Source organism: Pristiophorus japonicus, chromosome 10, assembly GCF_044704955.1.
Source record: "Pristiophorus japonicus isolate sPriJap1 chromosome 10, sPriJap1.hap1, whole genome shotgun sequence".
Classification (NCBI taxonomy): domain Eukaryota; kingdom Metazoa; phylum Chordata; class Chondrichthyes; family Pristiophoridae; genus Pristiophorus; species Pristiophorus japonicus.
In genome coordinates, this window is record NC_091986.1 from 1,217,215 (window position 1) to 1,239,283 (window position 22,069).

At 46.7% G+C, this 22,069-nt stretch overlaps 1 protein-coding gene across 1 annotated transcript in view; it reads left to right on the forward strand.

Moving 5' to 3' along the window:
- Window positions 1–989: 989 nt before the first annotated feature.
- abcc4 (ATP binding cassette subfamily C member 4 (PEL blood group)) overlaps window positions 990–22,069 on the forward strand; it is a 443,243-nt gene continuing 422,163 nt past the window's right edge. The window contains exon 1 of the mRNA XM_070892652.1: window positions 990–1,063. Within this exon, the coding sequence (XP_070748753.1) occupies window positions 990–1,063 (74 nt within the window). The remainder of the gene's footprint in view (window positions 1,064–22,069) is intronic.

Here is a 22,069-nt window from a genome sequence, read left to right on the forward strand (position 1 = left end):
GCTGTAGCTGAGGAGGTAAGCAGCAGCTGCAATGTGATCAGGTCCTGGATGCAATGTAGGAAACAGATTAATGACCGAACCAGGTCAGGAAAAGTGAGTACATTTGCTGATTCAACTACACCCTGTGGTTTAAGGCCCCGCCCACTTTCACTCTGTCTTGCTAAGTGTTCTCCATCACATCATTCCTCACACTATTCAGCAGAATATGATTCCCCAAAATACGGATTAAAAATATTGGAATCTCATGTAATAAAATCTGAATTTAGAAGTACTGTTAAACATGACACACGTTTAGATTTGTATTTGGAGTCAGGGTGGAAAGTAGAAGAGGTTTTTAAGTTTGATAATTGTCTCTTTTATTCCAGCTAATTATTTTGTTTTGTTGATGAATGATCACTTTCGAAATTCACACCATGTCTGCAGCGACAAACATGACCTGGCATCTGTTCATTCTGTTCCTAGTTACTGCTGTAATGCAACCGAGATTAGTTAAGACAAAAAAAGTGAAAATATAAAGAAAGGCTTGGAGCCTGTTCCTATACCGGAGTGTGTGCAGGAGCTCTCCAAACAACGGCGGCCCGGGAAAGCGCTCCGGCCGCATCATCGCCAACTGACGGCAGGCAGCTCAGGGACAGCCCTCTCCCAACAAACTGACAAGGAATTGTTTACTTTAAAAACCAAGCGGGGAGAGAGAGAGGGAGAGAGGGGGAGGGAGAGAGAGAGGGAGAGCGAGAGCGAGAGGGGGAGAGAGTGACAGAGAGAGAGAGAGAGAGAGCGGGAGACGGACGGACAGCCGGACAGTGCCGGCGCGCGCTCCCTCCCGGAGTGACCTGTGACCCCGCCACAGCAGCGGGAGGTCAGGGCAAGGTCAGCTGTCGGCCCGGGGGGGAGAAGGAGAGAAAGAGGGCGGGGCGGAGCGGCCGTACACCCCGGGCCGGGGAGGGGCACTGCACACCGCTCTCCAGGGCTGCACTGTGATACTCACCGCCATGGAGCCGGTGTACCGGGAGGAGAAGCCCAATCCTCTGGCAACCGCCAACATTTTCTCCAATGTCTTCTTCTGGTAAGTGCCAGCTTCCTTTCCCCCCCCTCCCACTATTCCCCCCCCCCACCCACTATTTCCCCCCCCCACCCACTATTTCCCCCCCCCACTTCTTCCCCCTTCTTCCCCCCCCCCCCACTTCTTCCCCCCCCCCCCCCCCCCTGCGGGCACCGGGAGCTCGGCGATCCTTCCCCCAGCCCCACGGAACACGGCTTTCCCGGGACACCGTTGTTTGGAGAGCTCCTGCAACACACTCCGGTGCCAGATAGGAACAGGCTCCCTTTCTTTATATTTTCACTTTTTTGTCTTTCTTCCTCTTCATTTCTGTTGCATTACAGTAGTAAATAGGAACCGAATGAACAGATGCCACATCATGTTTGTGGCTGCAGATATAGTGTGAATTTCGAAAACTGTCCAAAAGGAAACCCACATTTTAAAACTTCCAGCGTTACGTTAAGACCCGTGAGTCGGTAACTGCAAAACAAAATCGCCAGTACAGTTGGCCAACTGGAGAGATAAGCTGTGATTGTTCATTTTAAAGCAAAGATTAAGGGGAAATTTACTATGTTTTAAAAATTCTGAAGTATATAATAAATGGGGACAATTTTTTCCAGTGGCAGAAGAGTCCTAACCAGAGGATGCAGGGATTTAAGGTAATTGGCAAAAAAAAACAAAGGGGAGCTAAGGTTTTTTTTCTTATTGTGAGTTATGACCTGGAATGCATTGCCTGAAAAGGTGGTAGAAGCAGATTCAGTAGTAACTTTAAAAAGAGATTTGGATATATACTTGTACACCCAAGTACCATAAACATTTTATTACTGATATTTTTCCAGCAGCCTCTGCACCAAATTATTTCTCATCCTCAGCGATTTCAACCTCCATCTCAGTTCATCATGCTCTCTCTGAGTTTACTAGACTCCTGTCCTCCCTTAATCTCTCCCTCCATGTAAACTCATCAACACATTCACGGCCACCCCCTCGACCTTGCCATCTCGTACTCCCATTGTGTCAATTGCATATAAGACCATCTCTGATCTTGCTCCTTTAAGTCCAAGGGACGCAGACTTGAACGGATATGGTGGACAACTGGTTTGGCCATTCACCACCAGATCTGGCTGGACCACATAAGTCATTATTGGATCCTGCTCTCGTCTGCCAAAATTGACCACGATTCCAGAATCATCTGGAATGTGAAGATATACCCCGGCGCCTCTCCTCCATTGCTAACTGTCTTCTTAAGCCCCTATCCCCAGTCTCCACCCTCATCTCCAACAATAAGTGTAAGGAGCTCATGGACTACTTTGTCTCTAAGATTGAGACCATCCATTTGACGGCTACTTCCCTTCCTTCCCCTAGCCCACCGGGCCAAACTTCCTCTAAGTTTCCCCTCTGCCCTAGCTCTGACCCCAAATCTTTCTCCAGTTTCTCTCCGATCTCCCCATATGTCCTCTCCAAGTTCATCCTGTTCCTGAGACCCACTTCCTTGTCCCTTGACCCTATTCCCACTAAACTGCTGACCACCCAACTTCCTTTTCAGGCTCCCATGTTAGCTGACATTGTTAACGGTTATCTCTCCTCAGGTATTGACCCCCCTCTCCCCCACCCCCTCTCAAATCTGCTGTCATCACCCCTCTCAAAAAAAAACTAACCCTCGACCCCTTTGTCTTTGCATCGCAAGTCCTCGAATGTGTTGTCACCTCCCAAATCTGTGCCCATCTTTTCCGTAACTCCACGTTTGAATCCGTCCAGTCCGATTTCTGCGCCTGCAACAGTACTGAAACGGCTCTCATCAAAGTCACAAATTACATCCTTTGTGACTGTGTCAAAGGCAAACTATCCCTCCTCGTCCTTCTTGACTTGTCTGCGGCCTTTGACACAGTTGACTCTGTCCTCCAACGCTTCTCCACCATCGTCCAGCTGGGTGGAACTGCACTCGCCTGGTTCCATTCTTATCTCTCTAATCGTGGCCAGAGAATCACCTGCAACGGCTTCTCTTCCCACCCCCGCATCGTTACCTCTGGTGCCCCCCAAGGATCTATCCTTGGCCCTCTCCTATTTCTCATCTACATGTTGCCTCTTGGCGACATCATCCGAAAACACAGCATCAGTTTCCACGTGTACGCTGATGACATCCAGCTCTACTGCACGGCCACTTCTCTCGACCCCTCCTCGGTCTCTAAATTGTCTGAATGCTTGGCCGACATCCAGTTCTGGATGAACAGAAATTTTCTCCAATTGAATATTGGGAAGACCAAATCTATATTTGACCCTGAAATGTGCTTTCGACCACAGATCCGCAGCATAACTAAGACCTCCGTAACATCGCCCCCGTCTCCTCCCTTGCCTCAGCTCATCTGCTGCTGAAACCCTCATGCATGCCTTTGTTACCTCTAGACTTGACTATTCCAACACATTCCTGGCTGGCATACCACATTCGACCCTACGTAAACTAGCGGTGATCCAAAACTCAGCTGTTCGTGTCCTAACGCGCACCAAGTACCGCTCACCCATCACCCCTGTGCTCGCTGACCTACATTCTCTCCCGGTTAAGAAATGCCTCTATTTAAAAATTCTCATCCTTGTTTTCAAATCCCTCCATGGCCTCGCCCCTTCCTATCTCCGTAATTTGGAGATACTACATTTAATCCCCTCGTCTAAATCATTAATGTACAATGTAAACAGCTGGGGCCCCAGCACAGAACCCTGCGGTACCCCACTAGTCACTGCCTGCCATTCCGAAAAGTACCCATTTACTCCTACTCTTTGCTTCCTGTCTGACAACCAGTTCTCAATCCACGTCAGCACACTATCCCCAATCCCATGTGCTTTAACTTTGCACATTAATCTCCTGTGTGGGACCTTGTCGAAAGCTTTCTGAAAGTCCAAATATACCACATCAACTGGTACTCCTTTGTCCACTTTATTGGAAACATCCTCAAAAAATTCCAGAAGATTTGTCAAGCATGATCTCCCTTTCACAAATCCATGCTGACTTGGACCTATCATGTCACCATTTTCCAAATGCGCTGCTATGACATCCTTAATAATTGATTCCATCATTTTACCCACTACTGAGGTCAGGCTGACCGGTCTATAATTCCCTGCTTTCTCTCTCCCTCCTTTTTTAAAAAGTGGGGTTACATTGGCTACCCTCCACTCGATAGGAACTGATCCAGAGTCAATGGAATGTTGGAAAATGACTGTCAATGCATCTGCTATTTCCAAGGCCACCTCCTTAAGTACTCTGGGATGCAGTCCATCAGGCCCTGGGGATTTATCGGCCTTCAATCCCATCAATTTCCCCAACACAATTTCCCGACTAATAAAGATTTCCCTCAGTTCCTCCTCCTTACTAGACCCTCTGACCACTTTTATATCCGGAAGGTTGTTTGTGTCCTCCTTAATGAATACTGAACCAAAGTACTTGTTCAATTGGTCTGCCATTTCTTTGTTCCCCGTTATGACTTCCCCTGATTCTGACTGCAGGGGACCTACGTTTGTCTTTACTAACCTTTTTCTCTTTACATACCTATAGAAACTTTTGCAATCCGCCTTAATGTTCCCTGCAAGCTTCTTCTCGTACTCCATTTTCCCTGCCCTAATCAAACCCTTTGTCCTCCTCTGCTGAGTTCTAAATTTCTCCCAGTCCCCAGGTTCGCTGATATTTCTGGCCAATGTGTATGCCATTTCCTTGGCTTTAATACTATCCCTGATTTCCCTAGATAGCCACGGTTGAGCCACCTTCCCTTTTTTATTTTTACGCCAGACAGGAATGTACAATTGTTGTAATTCATCCATGCGGTCTCTAAATGTCTGCCATTGCCCATCCACAGTCAACCCCTTAAGTATCATTAGCCAATCTATCTTAGCCAATTCATGCCTCATACCTTCAAAGTTACCCTTCTTTAAGTTCTGGACCATGGTCTCTGAATTAACTGTTTCATTCTCCATCCTAATGTAGAATTCCACCATATTATGGTCACTCTTCCCCAAGGGGCCTCGCACAATGAGATTACTAATTAATCCTCTCTCATTACACAACACCCAGTCTAAGATGGCCTCCCCCCTAGTTGGTTCCTCGACATATTGGTCTAGAAAACCATCCCTTATGCACTCCAGGAAATCCTCCTCCACCGTATTGCTTCCAGTTTGGCTAGCCCAATCTATGTGCATATTAAAGTCACCCATTATAACTGCTGCACCTTTATTGCATGCACTCCTAATTTCCTGTTTGATGCCCTCCCCAACATCACTACTACTGTTTGGAGGTCTGTACACAACTCCCACTAACGATTTTTGCCCTTTAGTGTTCTGCAGCTCTACCCATATAGATTCCACATCATCCAAGTTAATGTCTTTCCTAACTATTGCATTAATCTCCTCTTTAACCAGCAATGCTACCCCACCTCCTTTTCCTTTTATTCTATCCTTCCTGAATGTTGAATACCCCTGGATGTTGAGTTCCCAGCCCTGATCATCCTGGAGCCACGTCTCTGTAATCCCAATCACATCATATTTGTTAACATCTATTTGCACAGTTAATTCATCCACCTTATTGCGGATACTCCTTGCATTAAGACAGTGTGAGCTGCGAGGAGGATGCTATGAGGCTGCAGAGTGACTTGGATAGGTTAGGTGAGTGGGCAAATGCGTGGCAGATGAAGTATAATGTGGATAAATGTGAGGTTATCCACTTTGGTGGTAAAAACAGAGAGACAGACTATTATCTGAATGGTGACAGATTAGGAAAAGGGAAGGTGCAACGAGACCTGGGTGTCATGGTACATTAGTCATTGAAGGTTGGCATGCAGGTACAGCAGGCGGTTAAGAAAGCAAATGGCATGTTGGCCTTCATAGCGAGGGGATTTGAGTACAGGGGCAGGGAGGTGTTGCTACAGTTGTACAGGGCCTTGGTGAGGCCACACCTGGAGTATTGTGTACAGTTTTGGTCTCCTAACTTGAGGAAGGACATTCTTGCTATTGAGGGAGTGCAGCGAAGATTCACCAGACTGATTCCCGGGATGGTGGGACTGACCTATCAAGAAAGACTGGATCAACTGGGCTTGTATTCACTGGAGTTCAGAAGAGTGAGAGGGGACCTCATAGAAATGTTTAAAATTCTGACGGGTTTGGACAGGTTGGATGCAGGAAGAATGTTCCCAATGTTGGGGAAGTCCAGAACCAGGGGTCACAGTCTAAGGATAAGGGGTAAGCCATTTAGGACCGAGATAAGGAGAAACTTCTTCACCCAGAGAGTGGTGAACCTGTGGAATTCTCTACCACAGGAAGTAGTTGAGGCCAATTCACTAAATATATTCAAAAGGGAGTTAGATGAAGTCCTTACTACTCGGGGATCAAGGGTTATGGCGTGAAAGCAGGAAGGGGGTACTGAAGTTTCATGTTCAGCCATGAACTCATTGAATGGCGGTGCAGGCTAGAAGGGCTGAATAGCCTGCTCCTACACCTATTTTCTATGTTTCTATGTTTCAGCCCCACAACCCCTCCAGGAATGTCTGCGCTTTTCTAATTCTGCCTTCCTGAGCATCCCTGATTATAATCGCTCAACCATCGGTGGCCGTGCCTTCTGTTGCCTGGGTCCTAAACTCTGGAACTCCCTCCCTAAACCTCTCCGCCTCTCTACCTCTCTTTCCTCCTTCAAGGCGCTCCTTAAAACCTACCTCTTTGACCAAGCTTTTGGTCACCTGCCCATATTTCTCCTTGTGTGGCTCGGTGTCATTTTTTGTCCCGCAATATTCCTGTGAAGGGCCTTGGGATGTTTTACTACGTTAAAGGTGCTATATAAATACAAGTTGCTGTTGAAAAGGAAAAAAAAACTTACAGGGCTATGGGGAAAGGACACGAGTGGAATGAATTAGATTGCTCTTTCAAAGAGCTGATACAGACACAATAGGCTGAATGACCTCCTTCTGCACTGTATAATTCTAACACTCCTTTTTTTCGCTTTTCCTTTCATAATGTAAATAAAACAGTTTTATTACTGCTTCCAAGGCACAGCTCCTCAAACTGACATTTAAATTGTGAGGAAAGGTGTTGTTTGTAACTTCGATTTGTTTTTCCCCTCCATTATGGAAGGATGTGACTCGTGGTAAGTACGCTTCTATAATTGTTTGCAATGCCCTTGCCCCAATGCTTTTCTTTAAGATAGTGAGTCAACATTTTTTGGGGAATAAACAATTGAGTTCGATCCTGCCCGTAACTGACATTCCCACACATTTCAGAAATGGGGAACTAAAGGCCCGTTAGTCTGACATAAGTAGTAGGGAAATTGCTAGAATCTATTACAGGTACAATGTCTGCAATCCCGCAACCTCGGGACCGAGTCCGTGCCGGTTTTTGGGTTTTGTCGGATTTCGGACCTCGTTGTTGGCGCTCCTCGCCGCCCGCCAATCCTCCGCTCCTGACCACACACCAATCCTTGCCTCCCACCTATTCTCGCCACTCGCCGCCCTCCGGTGCTGTGTTTCTTCTTAAACCGGTTTCCTCGTCCCTCACCGCCCAGTGGCCATCTTGTGGCCACCTCAAAATTGTCCGGTTTTCAGACAATTCCGGATTTGGGACGTTGTACCTGTATTAGAGACATGGTAATAGGGCACTTAGCAAAACTGTCAGCGTTCACCGTTACTGCTCTGTAAATCTGACAGCAACTTCTGGAGTATGTACATGCGCAGTTAAAAGTGGAAATCCTGAAGTCCCTGCTCCTCCACAGGGCGTGCTGTAGAACTCCCTGGAGCCGACAATCAATTAAAATCCCTGAACTGACCAAAACTTCCCAGTTTATGCTGTAATATTGCTTTTTAAAAACTCCTGAAAAAATTAAGCGTTGAAGGAGATGTAACTTTTTTTAAAGGCATGTTGAGTCACAATTACTGCTAAACAACTGTTCTGCTGAAACACTTATTGTATATTTGAGGAATGTCAATTTTTCCATTATGATAAAAAACCCCTAGACATGGCGCCAGATTCGAATTAACGTTTGGACCGGTGAAATCAACCAGAGATCGCTCGATCTTTGTGGGTGTCTGACTGTAAAATCCAGGCCAATGACGTAGACGAGTGTAATGTATCCAAGTTTGCTGCCAATACAAAGCTAGGTGGGAAAGTAAGCTGCGAGGAGGACACAAAGAGGCTGCAAAGGGATATAGACAGGTTAAGTAATTGGACAAGAAGGTGGTAGATGGAGTATAATGTAGGGAAATGTGATATTATCCACTTTGGTGGGAAGAATAGAAAAGCACCTTGTACACAAATCACAAAGTTAACATGCAGATACAGCAAGCAATTAGGAAGACAAATGGTATGTTATCCTTTTATTGCAAGAGGGTTGGAGTACAAGAGTGAGGAAGTCTTGCTGCAATTATATAGGGCCCTGGTGAGATCACACCTGGATTACTGTGCACAGTTTCGGTCTCTTTACCTAAGGAAGGATATATTTGCCTTAGAGTGGTTGCAAAGAAGGTATACTAGATTGATTCCTGAGATGAAAGGGTTGCTCTTATGAGGAGAGATTGAGTAGATTGGGCCTATATTCTCTGGGGTTTCGAAGAATGAGGTGTGATCTCACTGAAACATAACATTCTTGACAGGGTAATTGCTGTTTTCCCCAGCTCGAGTGTCTAGAACTGAGGGTCACAATCTCCAGGATAAGGGGTCGGCCATTTAAGAGTGAGATGAGGAGAAATTTCTTCACTCAGAGGATTGTGAATCTTTAGAATTCTCTACCCTCAGAGGGCTATGGATGCTCAGTTGTTAAGTATATTCAAGGCTGCGATCGATAGATTTTTGGGCACTAAGTGAATTAAGGGATATGAGAAAAAGGTGTAAAGTGGAGTTGAGGTCAAAGATCAGCTATGAATGGCTGAGCAGGCTCAAGGGGCCATATGGCCTACTCCTACTCCTATTTCTTTTGTTCTTAAAACAGTTGGAGGAAAACCTCCAGTATGCATTTGCTCCTTAATCGTTTAGTTAGGTAGAGCATTTGTTAATTTGTAGTTAGTGTACCTGTCATGGGAGACCAAACTATTTGGTCAAGAAAGGGTCTTGTGTTGGTACTTGGTTTTATCATTGAAAATAATTGTGACATTTTATGAAAAGGTAATCCTGTCTGGGATATGAGGCTATGCCTATAGGTTCTTTATATTTATTGTTCAAAAAAAATCCTGGAGTGTTTCTGTTTTTAATTAAAATAAAATAGTTTCCTGGTGAAAAGTGAATGTTACATTTTCCAAGTGAAAATCAGGGACCACAAACCCGGCACAAACTGTTGTACATTTAGTCACTTGGGAACAGAGGGGCAACAGTAGGCCATTCAGCCCACTGAGATTAATCTACCATTTTTATTAGCTGTGGCAACTCTTACCTAGGACTAATTCTCTTGGTTTCTTTTATTGGTTATGATGTCCAGGCTATCGTGCTTTTACTGCTTATCAAAGTCAGTACATGCAGGAATGTTAAAACACATTCTATTTACATAAGAACATAAGAAGCAGGAGTAGGCCATTTGGCCCCTCGAGCCTGCTCCGCCATTTAATAAGATCATGGCTAATCTGATCATGGACTCAGCTCCACTTCCCTGCCCTTTACTCCCTTATCACTCAAAAATTTGTCTATTTCCGCCTTAAATATATTCAATGACCCAGTCACCACAGCTCTCTGGGGCAGAGAATTCCACAGATTTACAACCCTCTGAGAGAAGAAATTTCTCCTCATCTCCGTTTTAAATGGGCGGCCCCTTATTGAATGGGACTAAGACTATGTCCCCTAGTTTTAGTTTCCCCTATGAGTGGAAATATCCTCTCTGCGTCTACCTTGTCGAGCCCTCATTATCTTATGTTTCAATAAGATCACCTCACATTCTTCTGAACAATGACTATAGGCCCAACCTATCTTCATAAGTCAACCCCCTCATCTCCGGAATCAACTGAGTGAACCTTCTCTGAACAGCCTCCACTGCAAGTATATCCCTCCTTAAATACGGAAACTTACAACAGGCTTCATTATCCTATTGGTTTTTCACTCATTTTGACTGTGACATTTGAGATAGGGCTCTCTTCTCACTACACACAGCAAACTGAGAGTGAATCGTTACAGGTATTGGATTTTTTTGAGAGAAATTTACACTGGTTCTTTCAAACCTTCTCAGTTCCTTTACGCAAAACCAGGCACATTTGACCATCATTGTTTGCTTGATAACTTCATGACCCTCAGGAGTAAATGCACACAATGAGAATATATATTTTTCTTTAAATTATAATTTTCCGGAATTTTAACTAACTTAAGTGACTTTCATTATCTGTCTTGGAAAACATTTGTGGGGCAGATCTCCTCCCAAAAGAAAATAATGTATCCCGAATGACTGCGAGTAGGAGGAACTAGTCTTTATTTCATGGCAAATGGTAGCTGCTTTGTCCACCTACGTGCTGTTAAGTTCACCAAAATGCTGGAAATAATGAAGACAATGACCTCTATTAAGTCATTTGCATCTATAATTGTTCCAGGCCTTTGAAGGGCCATTTAATTGTAACATCTATTTCAACAGGCATCATGTTGAAGCTTGCAGTTTTGATTTGTCATGAAAGTGGGTGAATTGCTCGAGTCTAGCGTCAGAGAGGTTGCCTTTTAACCTGACGATTGATGACCATTACTGAAACAAATTAAATAGATTTGATTAATTGTCCAGGATATCCCTTTATGTAATACCAACCTAGCAAAGTGACCAGAGGTAGAAGGAGGTTAAAAGTCCTTATTCTTCTGTGTTTTCCTACTTCACTGCTTTTCTGCACATGCCAGCAGCTGAGAGGGTGTTTGTTAAGTGTTTTGTCCCCTCTGAACCTTGTCACGTATTCAAAAGTCCAAAGTTAACGAAGAGAACTTTGAGATACTAGATATTTCATTGTATTGGAATTGTTTAAAACTGGTGAGGAAAACAAGTATTCTATTACTGTACTTATTCTGCTGATCCATTTTACTTTGGTTATTTCTGTCTCTTCATAAACTAGTTTTCATCCTGAATCATATGGTCTGTCAGTTTTTTTTTTTAAATTCGTAGCCAATCTTTCCAATTCTTTGTCAAATCACAAACACCAGAGGTCACCTTGCACACGCCAAGGATCACTCTGCGCCAATGCTCTTAGCCAAAAGGCCTAGAGCCACTGCACCGTTCCTGGAAGTACTGCAATACCAGGTTCGTGCCATGGAGGTGGATGGGTCAGGTCCCCCACACACCTCCGTGGAGGTGGATGGGTCAAGCCACCCCACCCACCTCCCGTTTCCAAAAAAGCAAGCATATACCTTCCTGATCCAGGGAGAACCACCTGGAGGTCATGGTGGCTACTCCCCTGTCAGGTCAGTTACGCATGATCTTAGCCAAAAGGCCGATTGCTGATTTTGGAGAGGCCAGGTGTTACAGGGATTAGAGAGAGTACAGGTTCCCCTCGAGTAGATGCAAGTGATGGAGGGAGAGATGATCAGAAGGTTGGTCAAAAAGATGGGGTTTGAAATGGTTTTTAAATCTGATGTTTGAGGCTGTTAGCGTTAGTGTTTTCTTAGAAGAATCACTCAACACTCAGAGTCGGTTCCAATACTGATGCAGCTTTTATTACGCTCAGCGGGGAGGAAAAACTCAGGACCGTATCCAGGTTTCTCTCCACAGAACAAAGGGTTACATGCACCTTTATATGTTTCACAACAGTTACAAAACAGTTTACTACAGCTACACAGCCCATCACGGCTGGACACAAGCCAATCACAACGATTATAGATTACATATAGGTTCTTTTAACCCAATAGAATTCCCCTATTATCCCGGGAACCATATGTTCGGTTATTGTCAGCTTGGGCTGATCGATGACGTGAGTATCACGTGTAGCGAGTTGGTCTTACTGCAGGAGAAGGGTCCACAGCCAGCGAGGGAATGGAAGACCAGCAGGAAGAGTAGTGCAAGGAAGGTAGTGCAGGGGTCCCCTTGGTCATCCCCCTGCAAAACAGATACACCGCTTTGAGTACTGTTGAGGGGGATGACTCATCAGGGGAGGGCAGCAGCAGCCAAGTTCATGGCACCGTGGCTGGCTCTGTTGCACAGGAGGGCAGGAAAAAGAGTGGAAGAGCGATAGTGATAGGGGATTCAATTGTAAGGGGAATAGATAGGCGTTTCTGCGGCCGCAACCGAGACTCCAGGATGGTATGTTGCCTCCCTGGTGCAAGGGTCAAGGATGTCTCGGAGCGGGTGGAGGACATTCTAAAAAGGGAGGGAGAACAGCCAGTTGTCGTGGTGCACGTTGGTACCAATGACATAGGTAAAAAAAGGGATGAGTTCCTACGAAATGAATTTAAGGAGCTAGGAGCTAAATTAAAAAGTAGGACCTCAAAAGTAGTAATCTCGGGATTGCTACCAGTGCCACGTGCTAGTCAGAGTAGGAATCGCAGGATAGCTCAGATGAATACGTGGCTTGAGCAATGGTGCAGCAGGGAGGGATTCAAATTCCTGGGGCATTGGAACCGGTTCTGGGGGAGGTGGGACCAGTACAATCCGGACGGTCTGCACCTGGGCAGAATCGGAACCAATGTCCTCGGGGGAGTGTTTGCTAGTGCTGTTGGGGAGGAGTTAAACTAATATGGCAGGGGGATGGGAACCAATGCAGGGAGATAGAGGGAAACAAAAAGGAGGCAAAAACAAAAGACAGAAAGGAGATGAGGAAAAGTGGAGGGCAGAGAAACCCAAGGCAAAGAACAAAAAGGGCCATTGTACAGCAAAATTCTAAAAGGACAGAGGGTGTTAAAAAAACAAGCCTAAAGGCTTTGTGTCTTAATGCAAGGAGTATCCGCAATAAGGTGGATGAATTAACTGTGCAAATAGATGTTAACAAATATGATGTGATTGGGATTACGGAGACGTGGCTCCAGGATGAGTAGGGCTGGGAACTCAACATCCAGGGGTATTCAACATTCAGGAAGGATAGAATAAAAGGAAAAGGAGGTGGGGTAGCATTGCTGGTTAAGGAGGAGATTAAGGCAATAGTTAGGAAGGACATTAGCTTGGATGATGTGGAATCAATATGGGTAGAGCTGCAGAACACCAAAGGGCAAAAAACGTTAGTGGGAGTTGTGTACAGACCTCCAAACAGTAGTAGTGATGTTGGGGAGGGCATCAAACAGGAAATTAGGGGTGCGTGCAATAAAGGTGCAGCAGTTATAATGGGTGACTTTAATATGCACATAGATTGGGCTAACCAAACTGGAAGCAATACGGTGGAGGAGGATTTTCTGGAGTGCATAAGGGATGGTTTTTTAGACCAATATGTCGAGGAACCAACTAGGGGGGAGGCCATCTTAGACTGGGTGTTATGTAATGAGAAAGGATTAATTAGCAATCTCGTTGTGCGAGGCCCCTTGGGGAAGAGTGACCATAATATGGTGGAATTCTGCATTAGGATGGAGAATGAAACAGTTAATTCAGAGACCATGGTCCAGAACTTAAAGAAGGCTAACTTTGAAGGTATGAGGCGTGAATTGGCTGAGATGGATTGGCGAATGATACTTAAGGGGTTGACTGTGGATGGGCAATGGCAGACATTTAGAGACCGCATGGATGAACTACAACGATTGTACATTCCTGTCTGGCATAGAAATAAAAAAGGGAAGGTGGCTCAACCGTGGCTATCAAGGGAAATCAGGGATAGTATTAAAGCCAAGGAAGTGGCATACAAATTGGCCAGAAATAGCAGCGAACCTGGGGACTGGGAGAAATTTAGAACTCAGCAGAGGAGGACAAAGGGTTTGATTAGGGCAGGGAAAATGGAGTATGAGAAGAAGCTTGCAGGGAACATTAAGACGGATTGCAAAAGTTTCTATAGATATGTAAAGAGAAAAAGGTTAGTAAAGACAAATGTAGGTCCCCTGCAGTCAGAATCAGGGGAAGTCATAACGGGGAACAAAGAAATGGCGGACCAATTGAACAAGTACTTTGGTTCGGTATTCACGTGGGAGGACACGAACAACCTTCCGGTTATAAAAGGGGTCGGGGGGTCTAGTAAGGAGGAGGAACTGAGGGAAATCCTTATTAGCCGGGAAATTGTGTTGGGGAAATTGATGGGATTGAAGGCCGATAAATCCCCAGGGCCTGATGGACTGCATCCCAGAGTACTTAAGGAGGTGGCCTTGGAAATAGTGGATGCGTTGACAGTCATTTTCCAACATTCCATTGACTCTGGATCAGTTCCTATGGAGTGGAGGGTAGCCAATGTAACCCCACTTTTTAAAAAAGGAGGGAGAGAGAAAACAGGGAATTATAGACCGGTCAGCCTGACATCGGTAGTGGGTAAAATGATGGAATCAATTATTAAGGATGTCATAGCAGTGCATTTGGAAAGAGGTGACATGATAGGTCCAAGTCAGCATGGATTTGTGAAAGGGAAATCATGCTTGACAAATCTTCTGGAATTTTTTGAGGATGTTTCCAGTAGAGTGGATAAGGGAGAACCAGTTGATGTGGTATATTTGGACTTTCAGAAGGCGTTCGACAAGGTCCCACACAAGAGATTGATGTGCAAAGTTAGAGCACATGGGATTGGGGGTAGTGTACTGACATGGATTGAGAACTGGTTGTCAGACAGGAAGCAAATAGTAGGAGTAAATGGGTACTTTTCAGAATGGCAGGCAGTGACTAGTGGGGTACCGCAAGGTTCTGTGCTGGGGCCCCAGCTGTTTACACTGTACATTAATGATTTAGATGAGGGGATTAAATGTAGTATCTCCAAATTTGCGGATGACACTAAGTTGGGTGGCAGTGTGAGCTGCGAGGAGGATGCTGTGAGGCTGCAGAGCGACTTGGATAGGTTAGGTGAGTGGGCAAATGCATGGCAGATGAAGTATAATGTGGATAAATGTGAGGTTATCCACTTTGGTGGTAAAAACAGAGAGACAGACTATTATCTGAATGGTGACAGATTAGGAAAAGGGGAGGTGCAAAGAGACCTGGGTGTCATGGTACATCAGTCATTGAAGGTTGGCATGCAGGTGCAGCAGGCGGTTAAGAAAGCAAATGGCATGTTGGCCTTCATAGCAAGGGGATTTGAGTACAGGGGCAGGGAGGTGTTGCTACAGTTGTACAGGGCATTGGTGAGGCCACACCTGGAGTATTGTGTACAGTTTTGGTCTCCTAACCTGAGGAAGGACATTCTTGCTATTGAGGGAGTGCAGCGAAGGTTCACCAGACTGATTCCCGGGATGGCGGGACTGACCTATCAAGAAAGACTGGATCAACTGGGCTTGTATTCACTGGAGTTCAGAAGAATGAGAGGGGACCTCATAGAAACATATAAAATTCTGACGGGGTTAGACAGGTTAGATGCAGGAAGAATGTTCCCAATGTTGGGGAAGTCCAGAACCAGGGGTCACAGTCTAAGGATAAGGGGTAAGCCATTTAGGACCGAGATGCGGAGGAACTTCTTCACCCAGAGAGTGGTGAACCTGTGGAATTCTCTACCACAGAAAGTTGTTGAGGTCAATTCACTAAATATATTCAAAAAGGAGTTAGATGAGGTCCTTACTGCTAGGGGGATCAAGGGGTATGGCGAGAAAGCAGGAATGGGGTACTGAAGTTGAATGTTCAGCCATGAACTCATTGAATGGCGGTGCAGGCTAGAAGGGCCGAATGGCCTACTCCTGCACCTATTTTCTATGTTTCTATGTTTCTATGTTTCTATGTTTCTATGTTTCTATGTCTATGTTTCTATAGGTTCTCTCCCTAGTTCTTTCATCTGGGAGAAATAATTGGTTTATAACCTTGTTTACAGGAGATGGTTTCCCTCTTATCTTTCTTCCTGGGGAATTAATTGGTTTATGACCTTGTTCACAGGAGATGGTTTCCTTCTTATCTCTGTCTTCCCGCATCCCAGGCATTCCTACAGTGGGCCTCACAGGGTTATTGCTTGGTCATTGAACGTTCAACAGTTCACAGCTTGACTACCTGATTTCCCATCATGCCTGGGCAGCCATTTTATGTGTGTGTCCACTTTAAACTTATATGCGTTTAGATATATCTAGCAGGTGCCTAATGCCTAGTATTCTGGTATGTTCTAAAGGTGCCTACCTCCTACAACAAGGCGGTTGCAGAGATTGCATGGATCTGGCTGGATCTGCACTATCAAGCCCTGTCCTCCTCGGGAGCATCCAGGAATGCAAAGATAACCCTGGCTTCTCTTCTCCACTACCAGCTGTCTTTGACCAAGCTTTTGGTCATCCTAATATCTCCTTATGTGGCTCAGTGTCAAATATTGTTTGATAACACTCCTGTGAAGCACCTTGAGACATTTTACGACACTAACGGCGCTATATAAATGCAAGTTGTTATCTCTCAAACCCCTCTCCCCTGCTCCCTCCTCCCTCGCCTCCAACACAATACAAGGAGCTCATGGACTTCTTTGTCACTAAGATTGAGACCATCCGTTTAGCTGCCTCTGCCACATATCTCCCTTCCTTTAGCAAACCAAGCCAAACTAGGCAAATGGGAGTATGAAAGTGCCGTTTTAAGTGACAGGGATAGTTTATATTTCCAGGACAGATGAAGAAGGAAGTGAAGTTGGAAGGAGGTATCATAGAATCGTACAGCACAGAAGGGGATCATTCAACCTGTCGAGCCTGTGCTATTCAATTTAGTCCCAAACACCAGCTTTATAGAATCATCTGGGTAAGGGGATGTGGTAGTGAGGGAGAAAAGAAAGTGGCCAACGATGGTGTTATGTGATCGAGACAATGATAGTAGGGATGCTATGGGAGAGGGCAAGGATTTTGGGGGCCCTCAATTAAGTATCAACTTTTGCCACAGAAAACAGATTTCAAAAAACAGTTTGCGTAGGCCAATTGATATGGGCAAAGTGAGTGCTGGGAGTAGGGTTGGCAGCTATCTCAGCTTGTCCTAGAATTTCCAAGAATTAAAGATTAATGTCCTGGGTACTGCTGCGAGCCATCCTGGAGAATAATCATAGGGGCATATAAAGATAAATTAAATGAGCGTATAGGATGTTTGACTGTTGACAATCATCCAATCTGATGTGAAGAGCCTATGGGGGCAGGCCAGCTGGAGGTGGAAGGTCATGTGATGAAACCTGTTCCATCAGAGTTACCAACCTGAGCTGGGCCCTGCAAAATGTGAACTTTGGGACGTGATTTATAATTAACACAGTACAATGAAGGTGAAATCCCTCCATGGCCTCGCCCCTCCCAATCTCTGTAATCTCCTTCAGCCTCACAACCCCCTGAGATCTCTGCGCTCCTCTAATTCTGCCCTCTTGAGCATCCCTGATTATAATCACTCAACCATTGCTGGCCGTGCCTTCTGTTGCCTGGGCCCCAAACTCTGGAACTCCCTGCCTAAACCTCTCTGCCTCTTTACCTCCTTCAAGACTTTCAAAAGGCTTTTGACAAGTTCCCACACGAGATTGGTGTGCAAAATTAAAGTACATGGTATTGGGGGTAATATACTGACGTGGATAGAGAACTGGTTGGCAGACAGGAAGCAGAGAGTCGGGATTAATGGGTCCTTTTCAGAATGGCAGGCAGTGACGGGGTGCAACAGGGATCAGTGCTGGGACCCCAGCTATTTACAATATACATCATCATCATAGGCAGTCCCTCGGAATCGAGGAAGACTTGCTTCCACTCCCAAAGTGAGTTCTTTGATGGCTGAACAGTCTGATACGAGAGCCACAGACCCTGTTACAGGTGGGACAGACATTCGTCGAGGGAAACTGTCGGTGCTGCTGGTTTGTCGCGCGCTCCTTCTGCTGCCTGCGTTGGCCTTTTCGTGTTCTCAACGCCCTCCCGGATGCACTTTCTCCACCTCGGGCGGTCTTCAGCCAGGGTCTCGTAGGTGTCAGTGGTGATATCGCACTTTACCAGGGAGTCTTTGAGGGTGTCCTTATAACGTTTCCGCTGTCCTCCTTTGGCTCGTTTATCACGAAGGAGCTCCGCATAAAGCATTTGCTTAGGGAGTCTCGTATCTGGCATGCGATCTATGTGGCCTGCTCAGCGAAGCTGATCGAGCGTGGTCAGTGCTTCAATGCTGAGGATGTTAGTCTGGACGAGGACACTGATGTTGGTGCGCCTGTCCTCCCAGGAGATTTGCAGGATCTTGCGGAGACATCGTTGGTGGTATATCTCCAGCGACTTGAGGTGCCTTCTATACATTGTCCATGCTTCAGATCCATACAGGAGGGCGGGTATTATTACAGCCCTGTAGACCATGAGCTTGGTGGTAGGTTTGAGGACCTGGTCTTCAAACACTCTTTTCCTCAGACGGCCGAAGGCTGCACTGGCACACTGGAGGCGATGTTGAATCTCTGCATCAATGTCTGCCTTTGTTGACAAGAGGCTCCCGAGATATGGGAAATGGTCCACGTTGTCCAGGGCCACGCCGTGGATCTTGATGACTGGGGGACAGTGCTGTGCGGCGGTGACAGGCTGGTGGAGGACCTTTGTCTTACGGATGTTAAGCGTAAGGCCCATGCTTTCATATGCCTCGGTGAATACATTGACTATATCCTGGAGTTCAGCCTCTGTGTGCGCAGACGCAGGCAACGTCCGCATACCACAGCTCAACGACAGAGGTTGGAGTGATCTTGGACCTGGCCTGGAGGCGGCATAGGTTAAACAGCTTCCCACTGGTTCTGTATTTTAATTCCACTCCAGCGGGAAGCTTGTTGACTGTGAGGTGGAGCATGGCGGCAAGGAAGATTGAGAAGAGGGTTGGAGCGATAACGCAGCGCTGTTTGACCCCGGTCCGGGTGTGAATTGGGTCTGTAATGGATCCGTTGGTAAGGATCACGGCCTGCATGTCATCGTGAAGCAGGCGAAAGATGTTGACAAACTTTTGGAGATATCCGAAACTGAGGAGGACGCTCCATAGACCCTCGCGGTCGACAGTGTCAAAGGCCTTTGTAAGCTCGAAGAAGGCCATGTATAAGGTCTGGCGCTGCTCACTGCAATTTTCCTGCAGCTGTCGCGCTGCAAAGATCATGTCCATTGTGCTCGTAGAGGACGAAATCTGCACTGTGACTCCGGGAGGAGCTCCTCAGCCACAGGGAGAAGACGATTGAGGAGAACTCGAGCGACAACTTTCCCAGTGGCTGATAGCAGGGAGATTCCCCTGTAGTTGCCACAGTCGGACTTGTCCCCTTTTTTAAAAATGGTCACAATCACTGCATCTCTGAGATCTCCCAGCATGCTCTCCTCCCTCCAGATGAGAGAGATGAGGTCATGTATCCATGCCAACAGCGCCTCCCCACCATACTTTAGCGCCTCAGCAGGGATTCCATCCGCACCCGTAGCCTTGTTATTCTTCAGCTGTTTTATGGCTTTGCCAACCCCGTGCAACGTTGGAGTTTCACTGAGGTGGTGGCGGGCTGCATGCTGCGGGATGGAGTCGAGAACACTCGAGTCAAAGGCAGAGTCTCGATTGAGGAGATCTTCATAGTGTTCCTTCCAGCGGGCCCTGACTGCCTCAGTGTCCTTGACGATGGTTCCCCCTTTCTTGGCCAGGAGTGGGGTGAGGCCTTGGGAGTTTGGACCGTAGGTGGTCTTGACTGCGATGAAGAATTCTCGCATGTCGTGGCAGTCGGCCAGTTGTTGTATCTCCTGTGCTTTTTCCATCCACCACCAGTTCTTTAGATCCCGGGTTTTTTGTTGCACCTGAGCCTTGAGCCGTCTGTAATGTTGTTTCGCACTCCCGAATTGGGTTGTTGCTTGAGGCTCAACTTGCGATCGATTAGTTCTTCGATCTCCTGATCATTTTCATCAAACCAGTCCTGATGTTTTCTGGTTGAGTGACCAAGTGTCTCTTCACAGGCACTGGTTATCGAGGCCTGGAGGGCAGACCAAGCGCTATGGGGAGTCAGCATCTCCAGGTCATCAAGGCACGCCAGATTGCCTGTGAGGCGCTGGCTGTATCGGGCTCTATTAACTGGGTTTCTAAGTGCCCCGGCAGTAACTTTTTTGCGGTACTGCTTCTGCTGTCCCCTCTGCTTTGGGGCAATATTAATGTTGATGATGGATCGGATTCGGTGATGGTCCGTCCAGCAGTCGTCAGCTCCTGTCATGGCGCGGGTGATGCGCGCATCTTTGTGATCCCTGGCTCGGACGATGAATAGTCGAGCAGGTGCCAGTGTTTGGAGTGAGGGTGTAGCCACGATGCCTTGTATTTGTCCCTCTGGCGGAACAGGGTGTTGGTAATGAAGAGTTCATGTTCGAGACTTTTTGTCAGGAGTAGGGTACCGCTGGAGTTGGCTTTCCCTACCCCCTCTCTGCCAATCACGCCTCCTCAGAGGGCTGTGTTTTTGCCGACCCTGACATTAAAATCAACCAGGAGGCTCAATTTGTTACCTGTGGGGACACGGGACAAGGCTGTCTCGAGGTTGGAATAAAAACCCTCTTGAGCCTCATCTGTTGCATCGAGAGTTGGGGGGTACGCACTGATGACTGTGGCACATTGGTTCCTGGATAAAGTAATATCAAGAGTCATGAGGTGTTCGTTCACTCCACAGGGGGAGACTTTGAGGCGGTCGACCAGCTCATTCTTGACGGCAAAGCTGACTCCATGAAGGCGGCGTTCTGCCTCTGGTTTCCCTTTCCAGAAGAAGATATAACCTCCACCTTGTTCCTTCAGATGACCTTCCCCTGCCTGCCGGGTCTTGCTTAGGGCGGCGATGTCAATGTCAAAACGTCTGCGTTCCCGGGCAACTATGGTAGTGTGGCGTTCCGGCCTGTTGCTGTTGGGATTGTCCATGAGGGTCCTGACTTTCCAGGTCCTGAACTTCATATTAGCGAAGTGGAAGATGCCTGTGCGTGAGTTCTTTTAACGTGGGGTGGCCGTTGCACACCGGCAACCACACGGGCTTCGCTGAGCAAGGTCTTGGTCCAGTGGCAAGGGAGGTCCCAGACACCTGGAGACCAGGCACTGCTGTATGAGTCTAATTGCCTACAGCGAAGTGTTGGCCACACGCTCGGCGCCGAGTAGCGCCGTTGATGGTCGATGGCCCGAGGCTTGGTTGGGGGGCAGGCATTTGGAAGGTGACTTACAAAGTTATTTTAAAGTTAAAAGTTGATAAAGATTCCCAGTTTGTTTAAAAAGTTTCTAAGAGTTATTAAGTCAAAAATGTAGATTAATAATAGATATTTAAAAGTATTTCGATTAAGAGTCTAAAATGTGAGTTTTAAAAGTTCTCCCAAATTGTTTAAATAAGTTTAAAGGTTGATTAAAAGTTTAAAAATTAATTAAAAGTTGGTTGGGAGTATAAGACGTTGGGTTGAACGCCGCTGCCTCTGTCCCTTCTGCTGGCTCAACGCCGGCCAGGAGTCCCTTAGGCCGGGTCGACATCCCCGGAGTCTCTTTGGCCGGTTCCATGTCCCGGAGTCCCCCCGGCCGGTTCGACAGGTGCAGGTGTGGAGTGCTTTCGGCATGGCATGGACTCCGCCGGTGCAGAGTCCTTTGGCCTAGGGCCCGGTGCAGAGTCACTTCGGCCGGGGACAAAAGCGGCCGGCACGGGGTCCCTTCCACAACTGCAGGGTAATGTTCGGGCCTTATGTACATCAATGATTTAGATGAAGGAATTGAGTGCAATATCTCCAAGTTTGCAGATGACACGAAGCTGGGTGGCAGTGTGAGCTGTGAGGAGGATGCTAAGAGGCTGCAGGGTGACTTGGACAGGTTAGGTGAGTGGGCAAATACATGGCAGATGCAGTATAATGTGAATAAATGTGAGGTTATCCACTTTGGTGGCAAAAACATGAAGGCAGAATATTATCTGAATGGCGGCAGATTAGGAAAAGGGGGGGTGCAACGAGACCTGGGTGTCATGGTTCATCAGTCATTGAAAGTTGGCATGCTGGTACAGCAGGCGGTGAAGAAGGCAAATGGTATGTTGGCCTTCATAGCTAGGGGATTTGCGTATAGGAGCAGAGAGGTCTTACTGCTGTTGTACAGGGCCTTGGTGAACCCTCACCTGGAATATTGTGTTC